Consider the following 24,097-nt stretch of genomic DNA (forward strand, 5'->3'; position numbering starts at 1 on the left):
AGAAGCATGTGATGTATAGTGAGGGTGGAAAGTACTGGTGAGGAAATTCCTCCTAATATTATCTTCTCTTGTTGCCTTAAAACCTCTAAAGCTTTAAACAGGATTTCCTAGTTGTAATTTAGCAATTCTTGTTCCATATGCACAGTTTGAGCTGCAAAGTCAAAAAATTTGGGAGGCAGTTTAACTATTTTCTATAATTAGCTTAACATGTGAAATTCAAGCTTAAAAGATTGATATGTTTATAACAAGCATAGTTTTCACGTGCCACTTTATCTCTTTTATTCTTCCCCTTTTTAATGAATGAACCTCTTGTCTTCTTAGGGCAATATATAAACTGTCACAGCATGAAATCAATTTTATGCCTTGATTCATCCTAAAACTGAGTATTTCTAGCACATTAGTATTGCAATCAGAAACATTAATAGCAGACAGGACTACAAAGGCATATTCTGTTCCATGGTAATGTACCTTATTTCTCCTTGTGCATGGTAGTTTATGGAACCCTATTTATTCTTAAACTAAATTTATTATCTTATATTTAAAGGAAACACATTTTTTTCCTTTTTTGCAGCCTCTGTGGTCATGTTGCCGCTAAGAAAGATTATTCATGCTTACTTGATTCAGGTGGGCTTTTTGCAAGCTTCTCCACTACTCCTGGGAATGTGGTACATTGAGGTCTATTCACTGACTTCTAACATAGACAGGCTTTTATTACCTAGTGTTTTATTGCAGCCAAATCCTAGGTCTCCATGCCTTGTAGGCACTGTGCTCATTCTTTAAAATCAAGAAAGGTTATCACCTACCTTAATCCATGCAATTGTATGGATTAGGGACACCAGTGTTCCCTAGGATTCTCAAAGAGGATCTTGGAAAATTCTTGTTTCTTCTTTTTTACTGTTCTTACTGAATTCTCTTGGGCCTCAGTAAGGATTTGCATCTGAAATGGGCAACCTGGAGCTTTTCTCAATGAAGACATCAGATCAAAGTTCAGTTAGTCAAGGCCTTTCTAAAACATTAAGGGGGTTTGGGCTTACACAATAAAAAGATGAGCTCTGGCAGAGATTGCAGTAAAAACATTCTATCAGTAATCCGGATAAAGAATAGATTATAGGGCAAAGAACAGCCCTTGTTTAAATTGCTTTGAGAAGTCGAAAACTAAATAAATTGGAACTTGTGATTTATTTTTTACAATACACATATTTGGTTTTAGTTTTAGTTTAGTTTTAATTTCAGTATTTAGAAATGGTCTATCATATCACCGTATTTACTGTGATAGCTAAAAATCGGAAAACATCTACCTTGATATTCAAATAATGCTTAATATCTAATAGTCTGTCCTATAATACAAATAGTAAGTTTAAAAATCATTTTACTATTATATTTGTATTAAAAATACTAAGTTTTATATTCTTTTAATTAAGCAATAATTAACTTCTTCATTCATTTTGCTTTTAAAAAATACAATTTTCAATTTTGATTTGCTATTTTTGTGTAAGTATTTAACACAAACAGGATTTCTAAAATTAAATATACAAATATTTAGTGTTCTATCTAGTTCTTTATATATGAATAACCTTCCCATCCACCCACACACACAGTAGTTGGGAGGAATTAACAGATATGTGCCAAACAGTCAATATTGTAAAATGCTAAACTATATCAAATAGTATACTCTGCCCCCCCCACTCCAAACCACTTTAATTTAAAGAGAGGGCTACTATAACTGTTTATTATTATTTTGTACAATATCAACCTTTAAAAAATTATAATCACATCAAGTAACTCCCAATTAATTAACTGAAACTTATTTCAGGTTCATGTGTAAGATAATAGCCATCATTGTTCCTATTTGTTTGAAAAAGATTAGTATAAGAATATAAGATGTATGGTAGAGGTTCCTTAGGAATTTCATTAATGCACCTCTTCAATTAGATATCTCAACTAATATTTTAAAAAGAAATCTGAATATGATTCATAACATGTACTGTTTTGCAGTTCATTTTACAAATTAAAATATAATACATTACAAAGGAAAAGGAGAGTCTTAATCCAGTTATGAGTATTCATAGCCCCTATTATACTGAGAACAATCAAGCACTTTTATAAAGGTGTTATATTCCAACAGATTGTGTTAGAGGGAGAACCTTTTCCTTCAATTTCTCTGAAAGACTAGCTTCCTCAAACTCTTTTCTTTTTGATTTGTTGTAAATGCTACTATTTTAAGAATTTATTTCTGGATTTGTTTGCTTTCCTATTCCTTCCCCTCCCTGTTTCTTTTTTATTCCATTTCTTGTAGATTGAGTCTTTCAAATGTATGAAAACTATCTATCTGTAAGTCATTATAGAGAAAATTTTGGCTGAAAAGCAATTGTTGTTGTTAATTGCGAAGTCGTGTCTGACCCATCGCGACCCCATGGACAATGTTCCTCCAGGTCTTCCTGTCCTCTACCATCTTCTGGAGTCCATTTAAATTCACACCTACTGCTTCAGTGACTCCATCCAGCCATCTCATTCTCTGTCGTCCCCTTCTTCTATTGCCCTCAATCTTTCCCAGCATTAGGCTCTTCTCCAGTGAGTCCTTCCTTCTCATTAGGTGGCCAAAGTACTTGAGTTTCAACTTCAGGATCTGGCCTTCTAAAGAGCAGTCGGGGTTGATTCTTCTAGGACTGACCGGTTTGAACGCCTTGCAGTCCAAGGGACTCGCAGGAGTCTTCTCCAGCACCATAGTTCAAAGGCCTCAATTCTTTGGCGCTCAGCCTTTCTTATGGTCCAACTTTCACAGCCATACATTGCAACTGGGAAAACCATGGCCTGGACTATACGCACTTTTGTTGGCAGGGTGATGTCTCTGCTTTTTAGTATGCTGTCTAGATTTGCCATAGCTTTCCTCCCCAGGAGCAAGCGTCTTTTAATTTCTTGGCTGCAGTCCCCATCTGAGGTGATCTTGGAGCCCAGAAAAATAAAATCTGTCACTACTTCCATTTCTTCCCCATCTATTTTCCAGGAATTGAGAGGGCCAGATGCCATGATTTTGGTTTTCTTAATGTTGAGTTTCAAGCCAACTTTTGCACTCTCCTTCTTCACCCGCATCAAGAGGCTCTTTAGTTCCTCTTCACTTTCTGCCATTAGAGTGGTATCATCTGCATATCTTGTGCATATCATCTGCATTTCTTGCAATATAATGTTTTAAATATGGAATCCTTGATGCTGTCTGAGCTAGATGGGTTTTTTTGCAGATGTGCCATTACTACACTATGTAATGCTTTAAATAACATATCTAGGTAAGGCAGCATTTAACAGTATCAATTCCTTCTTTCTGCAGCAACTCCGCCAAGCCCCACCTTTTTTTGTTTTTGTTCTTTTGCTCTAGAGCAGATGCAGGTGGAGAACAGAGGAAAATCCCATTGTGCAAAAGATGTTTGTTCAGATAACATAAGCTGTAGCCCAGGGGTGTCAAACTTCCAGCCCATGGGCTGGATGCATCATAGCAAAACCACAGCCATCCCATTGCCAGCAATGGAAAAAAAGTTGTGATACATCATGATACATCATGTGACGTTGCAAGTTTGACACCGATACTGTAGCCCAAAACCAATATGTCCAATATTCGAAGTTGTGTATATATAAATAGCAAGATGTGATTAAGAACCATTTTAGTAACAATCACATACTCATTGTTTTTAATATTATCAACAACAATTGCATATTTGAGAGTATGAATTCTGGCCTAATTTTATAACCGTTTTATTGAAGCATTGAGAGTTTTTACTCTTCTACAGGGAAGATGCTTACTCGTTTAAATGGGTGATTGATTCTGTCAAGCTGACAGCAAAGTGCATGTGTTGAGAAGAGTAAACTGTATGCTGTCCACTGAAGCAGGGTTGATGTGATTTTTGCAATATATTTACAGCTTTATAATGTTATCCTATAGTAATAGACATGTACATTTGATAATTGAGGAAATCCTTCCTCAGCTGGGGAGTTGGTTGAGGAGATTCTAGTTCATTGTTACTAGAGAGCCTTCATTTACTATCTATGATTCTAGAGCAGGGGTATCAAACTGCCGACCCGTGGGCCAGATTCGTCACGCGGAGGCCATGCCCACCCCAGCTTTGTCAAGGGAAAAAAAGTTGCGATACATCGTGACACGTCACGTGACACGGCGTGTTTGACACGCCTGTTCCAGAGGGATAAATACATTACAAAGATAGTTTTGTTAGAAAGTTGGGATATAAAATTGCTCGTGTTGTATCTTACTTGAATGTTAAGTATTAGTAAAGAATTAAAATATTTATTTATCAATCAAATTTATACATCTGCTCATTTCATAACAATTCTGGCCCACGTACAAATTAAAGCACAATACAAAAATGGAAAAAAAGAAGATGATAACCCTCGGACCCACATACCCACATACCCAACACATTCATATAATTCATTCAGAAAACTATTATTTTTGTAAAAAAAGGAGCCAGGTCTTCAAGGTTCATCTAAAGTACAGCAAGGTTGGGACTACTTGAGCCTACAGAGGTTTATTATTCCTAAGAGCAGCAACAGTGGATAGAACCGAGAGCATGCCCATTCTGCCAGATCATATTAACTAAAAGACAGTGGGAGAGAAGTAATTCCTCAGCTAGCCAGGTCCTAAATCCAGTTTTGTAGATTAATATACATATACTGTCATGTAAAAAGAAAGTACGCCCTCTTTTTGAGTTCTCTCAGTAAAAAAATAATCTGGTCCTTAGCAGTTCTTAGAAGTAGGTAAATACAACCTCAGATGAACAACAGCACACGACATATTACACCATTTCATCATTCATTTGCAAAAAGAAAGCCAAAATGGGGAAACCATGTGTGAAAAACTGAGTACACTCTTATAGCTTCCATTAGTATGAAGAGACTTAAGTAGCAGGCAGGTGCTGCTAATCAAGTGCCCTTGATCAGTTGGTCATCAGCAAGTGTGACTACCTCTATAAAAGTGGAAGTTTTAGGAGTTTGCTGGTCTCCAGCATTGAGATGTGTGTTAACACAATGCCAAAGAGGAAAGACATCAACAATGAGTTTAGAGAAGGAACTGTTGCTTCCCATCAATTTGGGAAGGGTTATAAGGCCATTTCCAAACAATTGAAAGTCCATCATTCTACAACAGGGGTGTCAAACTGGCAACCCAAGGGCCTGATGTGTCACATGCAGGCTATGCCTACCTCGGCTCTACAAAGGCAAAAAACATGGTGATGTGTCACAATACGTCATGTGATGCGATTGAGTTTGACACCTGTGTTCTATAGTGAGGAAGATTGTTCACATTAAAGAGAGTTGCCAGTCTTCCCAGGAGTGGACTTCCCAGCAAATTCGCACCAGGGTCAGACCATGCAATGCTCAGAGAAATTGCAAAAACTCTAAGAATTACATCTCAGACTCTATAGGCCTCAGTTAACATGCTAAATGTTAAAGTTCCTGACAGTACAGTTAGAAAAAAACCGAACAAGTATGGTTTGTTTAGAAGGGTGGCCAGGAGAAAGCCTCTGCTCTCTAAAAAGAACATGGTAGCACATATTAGATTTGCAAAGTTGTATCTGAACAAATCAGAAGACTTCTGGAACACTGTCCTTGGACAGATGAGACCAAAATGGAGATGTTTGTCCTTAATGCACAGTGCCACATTTGGTGAAAACCAAACACAGCATAGCACAAACATCTCATACCAACTGTCAAGCACAGTGGTGGAGGGGTGATGGTTTGGGCTTGTTTTGCAGACTCAGGACCTGGATAGCTTGCAGTCATTGCAGTCAACCATGAACTCCTTTACATACCAAAGTATTCTATAATCAAATGTGAAGCTATCTGTCTGACAGCTAAAGCTTGGCCGACATTGGGTCATGCAACAGAACAATAATCCCAAGCAAATCTAAAACAGAATGGCTGAAAAAGAAAAGAATCAATGTGTTGCAATGGCCCAGTCAAAGTCCAGAGCTCGACCCAATTGAAATGCTGTGGTGGGACCTCAAGAGAGCTGTGCATAAACAAATGTCCACAAACCTCAATGAACTGAAGCAATGTTGTAAAGAACAATGGGACGAAATTCCTCCACAGCAATGATAAAGAGACTGATAAAGTCATGCATAAAATGATTAACGTTATTGCTGCTAAAGATAGTTCTACAAGTTATTGTAGAAGATGTACTTAGTTTTTCACATATGGCTTCTCCATTTTGGCTTTCTATTTGTAAAATAAATAATGAAATGGTGTAATATGTCATGTGTTGTTGTTCATCTGAGGTTGTATTTACCTACTCTTAAGAACTGCTAAGGACCAGATGATTTTTACTATGTCCTGATACATAAAGTCAGAAAACTCAAAGAGGCTTTACTTTCTTTTTTTACATGACTGTATATGTACAATCCTTTTTCTTCTCAACCTTTTGTTTGCCTGGGTTTACAAAAAAAAGGCAGGTTTGACTTCAAGTTACGTACCTGACTTGGATATATCAGTATCTCATCACATTAAGGTGGCTATAATAAGTACATTAAGGTGGCTATAAGCTTTCTATTTAAGTCTACAATACTTTATTAGATCATCACTGACCAATAACAAATGTTACATACTTGTATGTTTCCTCAGGAGTTTTGAAATGTCTTAGCTCTGGACAATCTTGAATGAAACAGGTTCAGCATCAGATTTCAATAGCACAGGTAGACCTCAACCTACAACCACAATTGAGCCCAAAATTTCTATTGTTAAGTGAGACTTTTGTTAACTGAGGTTTGCCCAATTTTACGACCTTTATTGCCACAGTTATTAAGTGAATCGTTGCAGTTAAGTTAATAATACAGTTAAGTGAATCACTGCAGTTGATAAATTAGTAACCTAGGTTGTTAAATGAATCTGGCTTTCCCATTGACCTGTTTGTCAGAAGTTTGCAAAAGGCGGATCACATGACCTTGGGATACAGCAACAGTCATAAATATGAACCAGTTGCCAAGCGTCTGAATTTTGGTCACATGATCATGGGGATGCTGCAAAGGTTGTAAGCTTGAAAAACAGTCATAAGTCATTTTTTTCAGTGCTATTGCAACTTTGAATGGTCACTAAATGAATTGTTGTAAATCAAGGACTACCTGTAGATGGCTTTGATTACATGGATTCATGATGAACACTAACAGTTAGATGTCAGTAGACATTTTGCCTTTAAAAATAATTGACAATTTGGGTATTATATGCTATTCTTCAGAGAATAACATTCATTGTGTGCTTTTACAGGTAACCCACATACCCTTTTCAAAATTTGGACACTACTTTGATTTATCTAAAACAATGGCTCCAGAACTAATCCAAAATGTTAAATGGGATGGTTTTTTCATTCCTGAAGAAACAGGCTTGGATGTTGATGAAAAGTCATGGTGAGTTCACAATTCTTGGGCAGAAAAAAAGGCTAATTATAAAAATATGTTGACTGGCCAAGAACACAAATAAAATACTTCAAAGTTTGCCAGTATTTTCACTATATGTTGACTTCACCTCCTAACTGCAAAAAAACCTGGGTTTGAAAAAAAACGCAATCTTGTTAATTTACTGATAGATACTATTGGACCTCACCCAAATTTTCTCTCTGTGCCCACAAAATACTAATATAATTAACTCCCCTAAATAGCCAACTGTAATATTTGGATAGCCTACTTTAAAGGATTGACTCACTGTTAGACACAAATTAAAAATGAGGAAAACCCTGTTATAATACACACAGTTTAACTGTTAGAAATACTTTTATGTTAGATTCTTTCATCCAGTATCAGTAGATAAGTATGGTATATAGAAAAGAAGGAAGGATTATGTGAAAGAAAAGAAGAGCTGATTATAGCAGAGACACTTGTTCCACGGGAAAGAGAGAGAGTTCTGGTGGAGAATTTGCTTTCCCCAAACTACATCAAATGTTATATTTTTGGTGGGGATGAATGCTGTTGAATTAATGGAATTAGAACTATTGAGATGTGAGGAAAAAACATTCATGGACAACATGACTTACAGTACTATCTGTAAACTATCACTTATCGGGGATAAGGCATATAAATTTAATTAATAAAGTGTCCTTTGTGTTCTTTTCATCTCAGTGATCTTAGCCATTAAAAAATCAAGTTGCCTCCACTTGATGTTTTAGCTACCTGGTTCTATAACAACAGTTAGAGCCAGAACGATAAAATAACGGCTGTGGAGATCTGCATGTGGAAAAGGAGCTTTTAGTTCAACCCGGTGAATTTCAAACTCCCTCCACATCTAGAGAGTTCCCACCTTTATGTCTGAAAGGAATAGCACTTCCGCAAACATAGCTAATACACAATGTGTAATCCTTCAGGGTGATAATTTCACTGAAATTTGGCAGAGCTGTGAGAATTGCAGAAATGAGGCTGGGGTAGGCACATGGGCTATGGGGTATTTGTCTTCTAAGTCTAGTAGATGTAGAGGGGCCTATTCAGGTTTAATAATGACAAGGATTCATTTGGTTTGTTGAAGTAGCTCTCCATGGCTCATTGGTGAACTAAAGTGCTAGAAATGCAGGAACTAAAAACAACTAGAATAGTTGTTTTATATGCTGCCACACTGAGCATTTGTTAACTAACCTGTTTAAAGACATTTATTCCTTATTTCTTATATTTGTAAAATTGAATTTTTGAATGTTTCAGCTAATATAAAAATATATTAAATAAAATATTCTGGTTCTCTCTTTAGTAATAAGGCATGTGCTTACACCAGACTGCTTCATTCTATTCAGAAAGTCATTTGTCAACAAGGGTACAGTGGGTCCACTTTTCAGGTATTAAACTTACTTCAGATATTTACAAGCATATAAGATACACATTTTTATAATGTCTGAATGGATCAGGGGTTCTCAACCTTGGCAACTTTAAGACTTGTGGACTTCAACTCCCAGAATTCCTCAGCCAGCAAAGCTGGCTGAGGAATTCTGGGAGTTGAAGTCCACAAGTCTTAAAGTTACCAAGGTTGAGAATCCCTGGAATGTATGATTCAACAGCAAATATGTTTGATTCCAAGCACTTATAACACTTTCATAATTGTTTTTTAATGACCACTTATGAGAGGCTTCATTAATGATACTTACATTTTTCATTTATATACTGTATATTTGTGGTTGGAAAAAAATACAAATGTTTAGTGCATAAACGGTTAATTTTACTATCTCATTCTCTCCAAAGTATGATAATGCAAAACTCTAGCAGTTGAACCTCTGGTCAATTTCTCCTTAAAATTCTGCATTCTTTCTCTGGTTTTATTTATTTATTTTTGTATTTGTCAAGCAGAATTTTCCTGTTTAATTTAGTTCTCAGCTTATACATAGCTTTACGGGTAAACATGTTTTCCCTTTAGAAGTAGCAGTGCCCTTCTGGATAAGTAAATTGGTCCCTGACAGGCATCTCTGCTTTGGTTGCCATAGCAACAGGCATGTCGTAACAGTTCTCCTAGTACAGCATGTTGAGCTGTTCCTCCAACATGATGACAAGTCCTTTGGAAGCAGAAATTCATAGAATATTAGAAGCAACTGCACCAAAGTGACAAGAAAATCCTGACAGCAGGTAGCAAATAAAATGTTCCTGGAAAAGAGATAAAAATTGTATTTAAGTATGGTCTCTCATTATTTTTAATAGATATCATAAGTGGATGAAACCATTTTTAGGTAAGAACAATAGGCCATTGTATGGATTTTTTTAAGAAAAGAGAAAACAGTATTCATTATATCAAACTTAATAGTGTTTAAGGACAATGAATAACTAAAGAACAGGAAAATACTACAAATAGCAGCAAAACAGCAGAATCAAAATAAAATAAAATATAGCCAGAGTACTAACCTATTAAAATAATAAAGTGAGAACGGGATCACTTATGACTAAAAGCCTTCTTGAAATTTAAAAAGGAAACAGGCTTGGAGCTGTTATGTCATCATTGTAGTCTCCTCTTAGTTTAAGGATGTTGAGACAGCCAAAAAAGTTGTAAAAATGGAAGTCCTCTTAAGCTGTTTCTATGCTATACCTTGGACTTGTGGTGAAGTGAGATATCTGAGCGTTGTTATTCCATGCATAAGTGGAAGGCAAAATCCAAGCTAATGATTAAGCACTGATTTTTTGAAATTTTATTTACTAAAATAGTGAAATACGAAAGGAAAGTCTCTTTGTCAAATAGTGATTAATCAGTACAGAGAAAAAAATATACCAATGATTAAATGAACTAAACATAACCAACTTCACCTCCCCACATTTAATTAGATATATAAATATTTATATTTCAGTTAATTCAATTAAGTTTTATCTAAACCATGTATCACTGTACTGTGTCATTTGGATTTTAGAAGAAAAAAAATTAAAAATAAAAAGCACATTCTTAGCCTGGATCCCTTCTTTAAATTCAGGAAAATGACTTTTTTTCTACTTGCATAGAATTATCATCTTTGCCATATCCCAGCCTCAAAGCTTATCATGAGATGAAAAATTCCATGTTTTAGGAATATAATTTGACATTACACCGAAATCCTTAACTACGTTTCTTCCACATGTACTTTCTTGTATTTACTTGAAACCAGAACAGGGCTATACCGGACAAGAGCAATTCACATGAATTAAAGAACTTTCAAATTTCTTGTGACTGGGCATTTTGTCCCATGTAAATAGCCCAGATGAACTCTGTTAAAGCGCACTAGCAGCAATATATTTTCGAGTTTATCCATGCTTGATTGAAGATCAGCTTCAAAAAATGTCATCTCTAGAGATATTTGTAATGTATTATTTGTTGCTTATTACATTTATACCCCGCCTTTGAGGATACTATAGCGGTTCTCCTTTAGCAGTTCACAATTATAAACTATTGAAATAAAATTGAAATATTTCATTTATTAACTTTATATCATGCCTTTACCTGAAGTGTCTTCAATATAGTAATACTGTCAAAAAAGTAAAGTTAAAAACATGATCTATGTATTCCACATTATGTATTTTAGCATTATGAAGAGAAAAATGAAACCTATAGTAGTTAAAATCTGATCAGGAACAAGCTGGTTTCAGACGGTACTTATCCTTTTTAGCAAATGAGTCATATCCATAGGTAATTTCATTACTTTAGTTGGTTTCCTTTTTTTAAAAAAAATGTACTTTAGATTATGGAGAGATATTTTTAATTATTAACATTATGTTATACACCATGTGATATTCATTGTAGAAATGTCAAAAATGTTTCTTATAGTTTTTTAAAAAATATTTTTTTTGCAGTTCCCTTTTTTCCTTTATCAATTAATCTAGAAAACTAGTATAACTGGACTATAAATTATATTTAGCTGGTGCAAAGATTTTATTAGTTTTAATTTATTAATTTTTATGGCATGCACTTCAGGAGTCTTTAGATGGCTTATATCAGACATGTCAAACACAAGGCCCGGACACTGGATGCAGCCCACGAAGTGGTTTCATGTGGCCCACGAAGCCATCCTGGAAACAGTGAGGGAACGGCCCCCGCTGCCTTGACCCTGGCCCTGGCTGGCCAGGAGCCAATGTACAATTTTGTGGTGGCCATCTTGGCACTTGCCCCAGTGGACCATGCCTTGGCACTTGCCCTGGTCCCACCCCCTTCTGCCAGAGACCCTCAGATCTGTTCCACTCCTGCCCAGGCCCCCACAGGCACCCTTGATGCGAATGATATAGAACTGGCCACGCCCACCCAGTAGGTCACACCCACCCAGTAGGCTGCACCCACTCTGACCACACCCACCCAGCCCCCCAAGGGCAACTGCAATGCTGATGTGGCGCTCAGTGAAATTGAATTTGACACTCCTGGCTTATATAATCCAAAGACAGTAAAATTTAGAACAATTAAAACCCACAGAAACAGGCAGCCTAGACAGAAGCAAAATAGATAATGTTTTTTTATAGTTGTTCACTTATTTAGAACCTTTATATGGTTGCTTATCTTAAGTAACTCTAAGAATAAAAACTAAAAATAATTGAATGAATGAATGAATGAATGAATGAATGAATGAATGAATGAATGAATAATTTAATTAGAAACTAACAGAGTTGGAAAGGACCTTGGAGGTCTTCTAGTCCACAATTAAATGTTGGATTCATTAACTTCCAAAAGCAATTTTTAGTTCTTTTAACTGAGACGAATCATAAGGTAATCTTCAGTACCATTTTTTTAATTATATCAATGTATTGATAGAATTATTTATAGTCACTTCAAGCATAGTTATTCACATTTTTATGAAACAGTAGTGTAATTTGTATATTACACCAGACACTTGTAATATGTATCTGTATCCTCTAAAAACATTCCAACTGTTTTTTTCCTCAAAACTGTTTTTTATTTAGATACTTATGGAATGCTTAAATTGGTCAGCTGAAAAGATACTTGTGGGGTTTGTTTTGTTTTGTTTTGCTTTGCTTTTATATTTTTTAACGCAGAAGTTATTTTCTCTTCGTTGCATATAAAATAACAAATTGCCCCAGAGTTAGTATTTTCTTCTTGAACTTACAGGTTCCACTAAAATCCTTTTTCTTTTTTCATATTTGATAGAAAAAACAAAGGAATGTGTTGAGAATAGGAATTCAGAGTCTTGGTTCAGTATTATGGGGTGATGATATCTGTTGTACTGAAAATCCAGAAAATCTGCACAGCCTCACCAGATTTATGTATGCTCTACGCGGCCTCCTGAGATCCTCATTATCGGTGTGCATCATCACTGCTCCAACTCATCTGATCCAAGTAGGTTCAATCCAATTACTATAGTCAATCATGTTAGATACACAAAGAAAAGGTCATTGGATTATTAGTAATCAGAACATGCTAGGGGAATATTACTTAATACCCTACTTCAGTATTTCTCAGCCTGTGGCCATGGACCGCTGGGGGGTGATGTCATCACGGGGTCCACGAAGGTTTGTTATGATTTAAATCTTGAGTTAAATCTTGGGGATCTGTGGCATGGTCCATGGCCACAAAAGGTATTTAAAGGGGATCCGTGATGAAGAAAAAATTGAAAACCACTGCCCTACTTTATTGTGGCCGTTTTCCTTTAGTAGCAGATAATTTTCAATTTCCTTTTTATTTCGTATAGCCAAATTAAAATGGGATTCTTTGCTAATATTCCCTAGTACTTCATAATGATTCCTAATGAATTTGATAAAGAGAATTATTAGTGTAATTCCATCCTGCAGTGAAACTTTGTGCTTTCTTCAAATGGCCACTAGAGAAAGGAAAGGCATTCTAAGGAATGATATTGGATAAGGTGCATGGGATTGTCCAGGATAAGGAAACAGGGAAAATGGAAGATGGTGCTGAATTTGTGATGTGTTTATTCTCTAGGGATTATTTTTTATCAAACAAATGACACGAATGTTTTCTAAAGGGAGCACTAAAATATTTGGGAATCTACGAATTTAATGAACAATCAAATTTTATGTTTCCTAACCAGTCCCTTCTGTCAAAAGATGGTATCTTGATTCTGATTTTGTTTTAGGTTTCTGAAACATTCTCCACTATTTTGGCGAATGGGCTTTATAATCCCATATGTTGTCTTTCTGTTTCTAGACTTAAGAATGAGAAATAATTGTTTTAATAATTGTGATGCATTTGTTCCATGGACTAAAACTTAAGAGTTTCTCGGAATAGTTAAATTTCCAGGACCTCCTCTCTGTTAAGACACAACTTAATAGAGTGTTTAAATTGCAGAGCAAGCTGTCATTAGGAGCAAAGGGTCTGAGGTTTTCCTATATTACAGACTACTCAGTTCCCAGAGCCCTGCTGTGTAGTTGTTCCAGTCTCCAAGAAGCCTGTTAAAGAGCCCCCAAGAGCATGTGTCCAGCCCTCCATGTTAATAGTTAATTGGTGAGGATGGCAAGATGAGAGGACAGCCGAACATGTGGTCTCTCCGTCTCAGGCACTAGTCAGACTTTTTAGTTCTAATAACAGCAGCTGCTCACATTCTCACTACTCAGCTTCTCACAACTCTGTTGCTGGGATTTGTGAGTGGATTAGAAATGTAAAAAGATCTTTGTCTAAAAGACCAACAATTTCCTTTCCTTTCCCTCTTTTATCTATGCTTCTATTTGTATAATACTATATTGTAAAAGTAATAGATTTATTATTTTGGTAGCCTGCCTTTCAGGAAACTTCTTTACAAGTCATGTCAGATAATTAAGATAGAATAAAATCTGCAAATTTAGGATCATAGTATTTTTTAACATTTAACAGTCAAAATATTGCTAGCATATTTCTAAAACAATTTTTAGAAAATAATTTATGTAAAATATTCTACATAATCCAGTAGCTTCACACTTTCTGCTCCTATAAACTTAATCTAGTAATTTCTAATTTAAGTACTTTACAGTATAAGGATATATATAAAAATAATATGGATTGATAGATTTAAGAAATATTCCAAATCACCAACAATCAAAATTAGCTCTTAAAGAAAAGGAAGCTTACAATATTGGTTAAACAAAGTATAACTAATCCAGACAGAAAATCAGTACCTATTATAACCAGCAATGGAACATAGACTACAAAGATCAGATGATGTTAATGATTGTATAAGGTATTATCCCTTTCAGCAAAATAGCATCTATCTATTAATTAATACTTTCTCCTCATATCAAGCTCTGCCAAATGTACCCTTCAGAAGTGTTTTCTTAATCAGGAAAATATACAGTAATGGATCTAGAGCTAGGGATTAAATAAATGGAAGATGTTCATCTGGGGATTGGGGACCCTAAGGAAATTTTTGAAGTTGGAAGTCAGTTAGAGGCACTTAGAACATGTGGAGCTTTGATAATGTAAACTGTTTCTGGAATTCCCCCTTCCCATTGAAACATCTCAGTTTTAAGGAGAGGCTTTTTCTGTGGCTCACAAAGTGAAGAAAAGAAGAGACAGAAAAGCACAAATATGCATGAGTGGCAAGCTCTTGATAGTCACAACAATTTGCAAGATGTTTAACAACAATGTATTGGAAATGGAATCATCATGCATGTTCTATATTGTTCAGTTCAGTTCATAGTTTATTTGTTGAAGTAAACCTGTCTCATAAGAAAATGGACTTAGGAAATACGTTACCAATCTATTCTAAAAAAATAAAATATTTTCAACTCTATTTTGTGTCCTATATTTATTATAATTATTAAATTATATTAGACTAAAATGTACTATTAAACTATTATATATATATATATATATATATATATATATATATATATATATATATATATATATATATATATATATATTTCAGAACAGCTAGTTTTTTAATTCCTTGCATTTTCAAAAAGATAAATAGCATTTAAGTTATTATCTAGCAGTTAATACGTTGTATCGTTTCCATCTTCAACCAGAAAAATTTCAAGCTCCTTCAAAAGAAGATATTAAAGAAATTAACTTTCATAAGAACATCACTAGATTTATGCTACAGTGGATATAGAAAGCCTATACACCCCTATAAAAATACCAGGTTTTTGAAATGTAAAAAAACCAGGATAAATCACTTCAATATTTTTTTTCCACATTTAATATAATACATAAACTGTACAGTTCAGCTGAAAAAGAAACTGAAGTCTTTTAAGAGAGGAAATAAAAACTAGAATAATACTGCATAATAATGCACACCCTTAAATGAATACTTTGTTGAAGCATCTTTTGGTTTTATGACAGCGTTCAGTCTTTTGGAATAGGAACCTATTGGCATGATGCATTTTGCCTTAGGAATCTTTGCCCAGTCTTCCTTGAAAAGCAGTTCAAATCTATCAGATTGTGAGGGCATTTCCTTTGCACAGTTTTCTTCAGGTCACCTCACAAATTTTCAGTTGGATTCAGGTCCAGGCCATTCCGAAACTTTGATCTTCTTCTGATGAAATCATTCTTTTGGACATATACTTTGGGTTGTTATAGTATTAAAAGATGAAAGTCCTCTTCATCTTCAACATTTTTAGCAGGTTTTGTGCTAAAATTGACTGGTATTTGGAACTGTTCATAATTCCCTCCACCTTGACTAAAGCCTCAGTTCCAGATGAAGAAAAGCAGCCCCAAAGAATAATGTTGTCACCACCATGCTTCACTGTGGGTATGGTGTAGTTTTGGTAATATGCAGTATTGTTTTTGCGCCTAACATACTTTTTGGAATTATGAACAAAAAGTTCAACTTTGGTCTCATCAGGCTATAACACATTTTCCCACATGCTTTAGTTAAACTTGATGTAGGTTTTTGCAAAATGTAGCCAGGTTTGAATGGTTTTCTTGATAAGAAAATGCTTCCGTCTTGCACCCTATCCCACAGCCCAGACATATGAAGAATCTGAATTGTCACATGTAGTACACAACCAAAAGCACCTTTGGTACATAACCAATACTTGCCAGAACTTCTTGCAGCTCCTTTAATGTTGCTACAGGCCTCTTGGTAGCCTCTCATATCAGCTTTCTTGTTTTTTCATCAATTTTGGAGGTACTTTCTGTTCTTGCTAATGTCATTATACCATATTTTCTCCACTTGTTAATGACTGTCTTCACTGGTTCCATAATATATCCAACGCCTTGGAAATTTTTTGTATCCTTCCCCTGACTGATACCTTCTAGCAATGAAATCCTTTTGATGCTTTGTAAGCTCTTTGCAGACCATGGCTTTTGCTCTAAGAGGCAACTGAGTAAAAATCAGAAAAATCCTACTAGAACAGCTGAATTTTTTATAGGCTTGATCAGAGTCATTTTAATTGATGGCAGGTATCTACTGACTACTATTTACCATCAGTTTGAATGTGATTAGTTAATTCTGAATGTAGCCACATCTCCACTTATAAGAGGGTATGAACACTTATCCAGCCACATTATTCTAGCTTTTTACTGTTATTTTCCCTTAAAAGATTTCAGGTTGTTTTTCAATTGAATTGTACAGTATATGTTATATTAAAGATGTAAAAAAATTCTGAAGTATGCAAATGGTATATTTGCATTATCTGAAATAAATAAATCAAACTAGAATGATTTATTCTGATATCAGATTGTTTTCTGGATAATGGATATGGAAATTGGTAGAAAACTGGATGTAGGAACCCTAAGTTCTGATAATCATTGAGCTACAAAGTCATACTTCCTAACTAAATGTAAATTCACTGGAAGAAATTGAAGAATGCTACAGCTCCTCCCAAGCTCATTTCATTGTTCTATTTCTCATTACAGTTTTAATTATAGGATCATAATTTTATGAGTAGAGCAGCATTCTCTACTCCTTTCCTACTCAGGCCTCCAATATAGCTCTCTTAAGTTTCTCCTGAGGTTGGAAGAAGCCTTGGCAATGGATTGAAATGAGACATGAGGTACTGGAAAAGGCCTTGCTCTTGAACTTGAGTGATTGCTTTTTCCTGTGAAAATTGTTTATGCTTTGTCCCTCACTGCTCTTCATATCCACTAACTCTTGGAAACCATTCTCATGGGGGAAATGAAGGGAAATTCATTAATTAAGGCATTTTATTTTTGCTTTTTCACCGCCTTGCATTAGTGTGGAATAAATACACCCATACAAGCTTATAGAGAAGTGTGTGTAGGAACAATTTGTCCTATTTAATTGAAGAGGTGGTGTGGTAATGCTGGAAAGAGTAATAGAGCTTTATTTGCAGTGGCTTAAGTGGTGACTGTATTCCTTTCTACTCTGCATTAGAAAAATGTTTCTAGAGTACAATTAGCTCAGATCTCCCAATTTTAGAAGAAATGTTAAAATGAAATTGAAAGAATGTTTTTAAACATTCTAAGAAAAAACAACCTAAGGAATGGCAAATTGTGAGCTATGACTTAAGAAAAAAGATTGAGAAGAAATATTTGATAGTTTTCAAATTCTTGAAAAAAAAATCATAAAAAAGACCAATAATTTTTTCTAGCTGCAAAAGATAATTAATTATACAAAATTATTCTACAATTAGATTAAATATTAAGAAATTTCTCTAAATTCCTATCCAACAACAGAATCAGGGATTAAAGATTTCCTTTAAATGTAATGGTTAGGAAGCTGCGTTAGAACATGCAGTATATTTTTAGGGCAAAAGATTTGAATAGCTGAATCACTGGGCATGTTCCAACTTGCATGATTCTTAGATTCATTATAAATATGTAACTTGAAATAAGATATAATAGAATTGTAAGAATATTTGTTATGTTTGTACAAGGCATAACAAGGATGAAAATTGTAATGTTAATTATATTGTTAGATGTTTTGTTACAGTATGGTAAGTTCTCATCCATTTGGGCATATGGAATATTTTGGCTGCTAAGCTAAGGTAACTCAGGCATGGAAATTAATATTACTTAGGCAGAAGGTATGAAAAACATGTTTTGAGATAATTTGGACAATAACAAGAAAGGAGCAGTGCAAATCTTTAAAAGAACTTAATTGGGATTTAACTATCTGTAAATTTGATTATTTGAAAACCTTTTTCAAATGTTTAGATTTTCAAGGATTTGTAATTAATGTGAATTGATACACTTTTGAACTCCACCAGAAAGTGATATGTTTTTTAAATGGAATTAGATAAATCTTGAATTAATGTTATAGTGTTACAACTTTACATAATCTTTTGTTTTTCTAACTACCTAATTGTTTTAACTCTTTTTAGATCAGTTCTGTTAATTACATGAGAAATACAATATGAGGGAATGCTGCATGTTTAATGGTGTTTTTGTGTCCTATATAGTTAAGCTTTAAAGGTGGTGGGGGAGGTAAATTAGCTTGTAACCTCGTTCTGTTCCAGACTGACGATGGAAAATAAAAGCTCTTAGCCACAAAATGTAACACTTAGAATTAATATTTAATTAGACCATCAAATTGTATACTCTGGCTGAAAGGTTCCAAGGAGTTGTTAGTGCCACAACTGACCTACAAGTTTAATAATAACTCATTTCTTCAAGCAAGTGCCAGTTCAGCACAGTGGAGCCTCTGTAAGAAAGTCCTGAGAGATTAAAACCAAATGGCAAGCAAAGAGTCCTGGGATGGAGCCTTCTGGAAAGCTGGAAGCTGGAATAGCTGTTTTCAGCCAGGATTCAGATGAAAACAGTGGGTGAAAAACCTGATCCCTTCTGTTTTGGGGGCTTAGGCAGAGTTCAAAATCCTAAAATAGATATTTATTAAATCATTTTATTTGAACATATCAACCTGTGTCGGGAGGCAAATAAGGTTTAGTTATATAGTGTCCTTTTCTTATATTAATCTTTTTTTAGCATCTGTTTGAAATCTGTGTTCCCTTCCCCTAGGCTTATATATACTGTTTTCTTTGTGACTGGATGAATTTTTAGAGAATACACTTCGAAACCTAAATTGACTTGCATGCACTATTGTGGCCTTTTGGCTTTTAACTTTACATATTGTTTTGAATTTTTTATATCTTATTATAAAACTTACCGTGCATCCTTTTGTGCAGTTTAAGATATAAGAAGCTATATAAGAATGTTTCATTGTTTTTTTTTTAATTCTTAAAAATTCTTCCACTGAAATAAGTTCAGAGATGTGAAAAAAAAACCAGCAACAGACTGAAAAAGGAACAGTTTGCATTATTTATTGATTGCTTCATAAATAATTAAAGAAAACTAGTCACTACTTAAATATTTAAGCTCATGAGGGCCTTGCCAGCAGAGGGAGTAGTCATGTCTTTAGTCAAATTCTGATTGATTTCCAACCTATTTCATCTTTTTCCCCAACAGTTTTCCATCTGGTCTGTGTTTTGTCAACCAGTTCCTGATGATAAACTATAATTTTGTACTCAATAAGGGATTAAACTGATTGTAAAATTAAATATTTTAAGCTTACTCTTCGTTACAGAAATCAGACGGAGGGTCTATTGGACAATTACTTTCCTGGTGATGGTATTTGTTGCAAGTGCGTGCTTAGTCTATTCCAATGTCATGTATTTACTTAATCATGACTATATTATATTTGAAATGGTTCAGCTATATTTCACAGTCATTATGCCTAATAACTAATTACATTTAAAATCTTAAAATTAAAATTTTAACAGATGAAACATTATTTCTATCTTATCATCCCATTCGTAGTTTTCAAAAATATGGTACCATTTTCTAACAATCTAATATAAATGTTTCTGCTATTGTAAATTTAATATTGGTGGTACCTGTTTTGCATCAAGGGGAATACCTTTTTCTTCCAAAGTTTAAAAATAAATTAACTAACCTCACTTTGCGGCTTGCATTCCCTTTTGATTGGCTTCCAATGCCATATGATGGCCATTCAGGACTAGAACTACTCTGTTCATGTTTATCTTTAGTTTGTTTCTTTGTTTAATAATCAATTTTAAATGGCCACCCATCTCACAGGAAGTGATTCTGGGTGATGTACAATAATCACATAGAAACAATTCATATTTGCATTAGTGGCAAATATCTGTAGCTCGAGTGTAGGGTGAAGGTGAAGGTTCGTTCTCCAAGCTTGTGGGTTGGTTTCTGAACGTTTCGTTATCAGGCTAGGTAACATCTTCAGCAGAGTTTGGGGGATGTCAGTGTTCTGTTTATAAGGCTTCAGGTGTGAGTGTGTCAAGTGAGGGTCTGTGGTGGATCTTGTGATGGGAAGGTTACCTCACAATTCCTGCTTGAAGTGGCAGATGGCAGTTGTCGCTAGAAGGACCTTTGCACAGCTTTGTATTGTGTGCTAATTGTGTACTTTTCTGGATCAGGAAACTCTGCTCATAGGCACTTAGGCCCCCACCACCAGCAGTTCACCTCCCAGTGATTCTGACCCAATGATCTGACCTAAGTTAACTTCCCCATCACCTGAAGCCTTATAAACAGAACACTGACATCCCCTAACCAACCCACAAGCTTGGAGAACGAACTTTCACCTTCATCTTACACCCGAGCTACAGATATTTACCACTATTGCAAATATGAATTGTTTCTATTTGATTATTGTACATCACCCAGAGTCTTGTTTGGTCCTCCTTGCATGGGTTGGTTAAAGGTCGGTGCTGTCTCTGATTGGCTGTGCAGTTGATTTGGATTCCGAAGGGTTCATAAACTTGTAGTAGGTCAAAGTATCTGTTGACAGAATTGCTTGTGGAATGCCAGGCTTCGATGAATTCACGAGCATGGCAGGTGGTAGCAGGGCCAATGATTTTTGTGTTGGTCCAATCGAACTGTTGCTGTATGGTGTCGGTGTGGGTTCCGACACATACCACCGAAACCACAACATACCACACAGCCAACCATCATGCAAAAACTAACCCTATCATACACAAAAGGCTGTCAGAAGTGACAGCCAGAATTCTCCAACCCCTTGACTCAGTGGCCTAAGTGTTACTATATTGTAACTTCCATAGAGATAGGTATAGTGAGTTTCTAACACCTATTCTTAGGTCATACCCTGAATAACCAGAAGTAAGCATTAGGAAGTGACTCAGACTAACCTCACCATGATTTTGCAAATTATAAGAAAGGAGTGAGGTAAAGTATAAGAAAGGAGTGAGGTAAACTTTCAATATTTTATTATTATACCTTTCAAAAACAAAGCTAACTTTCAATAGTCCTTGCGTTGTCTTCTTCCTGATCTGGCCTACATCAAAGGGTTTACATTTTCCCAGCATTACAGTTATCTTCACTTCAGTGAGCATACTAAATAGCAATTACATTAAGAAAAAGATTTAAATTGTAAATATGAATCTAAGTCAGCGGTTCCCAAACTTTCTCAATTCATAGTGCACCTAGCAGACTCCAAACTGTGCTATGGTGCCCCAAGACACTGCAGTGAATTTATTAATGGTTCCTTTTATTAAATAATCCTGCAGCACCCTTGTGAGTTTGCTCCTGGGGCTGCACAGCTTACAGTTTGATTTAAGTTGAGAGGGGGGAAAAGAATACAAAAAGAAATATCCACCCCAACTGTGCAGTTCTTTTTTTAAAGGAAAGGGAGTGGCTACAAATTACACCCCTAATTGTCTCTCCACAATCCTGGGAATAAAAAAATAGGAAAGTATCCACTAAACTCATTAATAGCAAAGGGGCAAAAGAAAGTGAATATATAATATATTAATGATTAATATTAACAGTTAGAATCAGAATAGAGCTGGAAGGGACCTTGGAGGTCTTCTAGTCCAGCCCCCTGCTCAAGCAGGAGATCCTATATCATTTCACACAAGTGGCTGTCCAATCTCTTCTTACAAACCTCAAGTGATGAATCACCCACAACATCTGAAGGCAAAAGCTGTCCCACTAGTTAATTGTCCTCACTGTTAATTCCAGGTTGCTTCTTTCTTTGATTGTTTCTTGTCTTGCCTTCTGGTGCTTTGGAAAATAAGTTCTTTGTGGCAGTCCCTCAAATACTGGAATACTGCTATCATGTTACCCCTGTTTCTTATTTTCTCTAAACTAGCCAAACCCAAGTCCTGCAGCCATTCTTATGTTTTAGTTTACTTGTTTAGAACTTTGCTGACAAGTTTTGGAAAGCTTTACATAGCTACAGAAATTTAGTTGTTATTAAGCAATTTTATGATAAAAGGATCTTTATATATTTTTTATTGTTGATTTTCCAGCTAATCTGATCTCAAGAAACAGTTTGACTTTCTCTATTTTGCAGGCTCTACCAATAAGGGATTTGATTAAATGTTTTATTTCTTTTCATCATAGCTCGAGTTCCTCATTTTTTAAATGAATCCTGTTATTGTAACATCTTCGTAATTGAAAATGTACCTGTTACTAAAAGTTGCAGATGATGTTCTCCTTCCTCAGAATGAAGCCATGCAATGTTTTCATGAACCGCTGAAAACAGGTTGTATATTAAAAACATGCAGCTTCAATAGTTCATAAAAATAGTGTGCAACTTCAGTAGTTTGTTGGCTCAAGGAAGGAGAATGCCATCCACCATTTTTAGAAATAGGTAACCCGATTGTAAGTACATGTTGTCTCTAAATCAGACATTCTTAACCAGAGGCTGCTTGTAGTTGCCCCTAAAATAAAAGACATTTGATGGTGAAAAGGGTGAAAATGGCAAATTATTCTTGCTTTTAAGAGATTCCAGATTTTTATCAAACTTTCTTTATAATACAATTTGTCATTTTAAATTATTTTCTTCTTTCATTTCCTTATATTATGAATAAATCTTTTGGTTAAGCCAGCTCCTTCTGTGATTGTTATTCTATTATTTGGAGATTATAGCATTCCATTATAGCATTCCCTGATCCATGATCCATTTTATTATGTGAAATACCATGTATGTATACTTCTCTTCTAGTTATTGAAGAAGGCAGAGAATTGGTAGAAATAATTTCTTTCCTAGGAAATTAGTATTATCACAGGTTGCACATTATCACAGGTTCCATCTCCAACCTACAATAGACATTTGTGTATGTGGATCTAAGGAAATCAAAACCTGTTTCAGTGGACATGCAAGCCTTATTTTACTTTACTATACATAAAAAAGAAAATATTAGTTATTTCAGGCTTCTCTGTATTTAAAAACCAGAATTGTAATGCTGTATGCATTCAAAAATATATATATAATATCAGCTATAGAGCCCTGTGATATGGGACCTCATTATTTGAAGGACCAACTGCCCCCTGTGGTTTATGCTGCCCAAAAGTAGATGCTACAGATCCCCCACCCCCAATCAAACAGTTTGTCAATGCTGCAACGAACTTGGCTGAAGCCATTTCTGCTTCGTTTTCAGTTGCCACAGTAATGGGAGGGGGGATGAGTGATTCTAAAGTTAGATTAAACAATAAATTGTCCGGTGGGAACAAAGGTCATTGCTGCCTGGGTTTTGGCAGGCTGAGTTTTCCGTTAGAAAGCCCACCAAAGTAGTTTATTGGGGAATGTGATTTATGACATAGTAATGGGGTGGGAAGTTCAATTTTGTAACATTGTAACCTTTGGGAGGGAACTCCAGTTTTGGTTTCACTTTTGACTATGCTGATACTTTGTAGCCAATAAATATGTTCTTTAAGGAAACCTCTTGCCTTGGAGTTCTGTTTTTACTGGTCTCATCTATCGGAACCATGACAGTGTCATCTTTTGGGACACTGGAAGCATTTTCTCTGTCACAGTGGCATCTTCCTTGAATGAAATTTCCCA

At 35.3% G+C, this 24,097-nt stretch overlaps 1 protein-coding gene across 3 annotated transcripts in view; it reads left to right on the forward strand.

Moving 5' to 3' along the window:
• ELP4 (elongator acetyltransferase complex subunit 4) overlaps positions 1-24,097 on the forward strand; it is a 141,545-nt gene that overhangs the window by 52,633 nt on the left and 64,815 nt on the right. For 2 of the 3 annotated variants that reach the window (XM_039355912.1, XM_039355913.1), the window contains 3 exons: positions 7,261-7,400; positions 8,725-8,809; positions 12,571-12,759. In XM_039355912.1, the coding sequence (XP_039211846.1) occupies positions 7,261-7,400; positions 8,725-8,809; positions 12,571-12,759 (414 nt within the window). The remainder of the gene's footprint in view (positions 1-7,260; positions 7,401-8,724; positions 8,810-12,570; positions 12,760-24,097) is intronic. The other variant, XM_039355914.1, reaches the window with a different exon arrangement.

This window comes from Crotalus tigris, unplaced genomic scaffold (assembly GCF_016545835.1).
Source record: "Crotalus tigris isolate CLP2741 ecotype Arizona unplaced genomic scaffold, ASM1654583v1 scf7180000018777.2418813, whole genome shotgun sequence".
Classification (NCBI taxonomy): domain Eukaryota; kingdom Metazoa; phylum Chordata; class Lepidosauria; order Squamata; family Viperidae; genus Crotalus; species Crotalus tigris.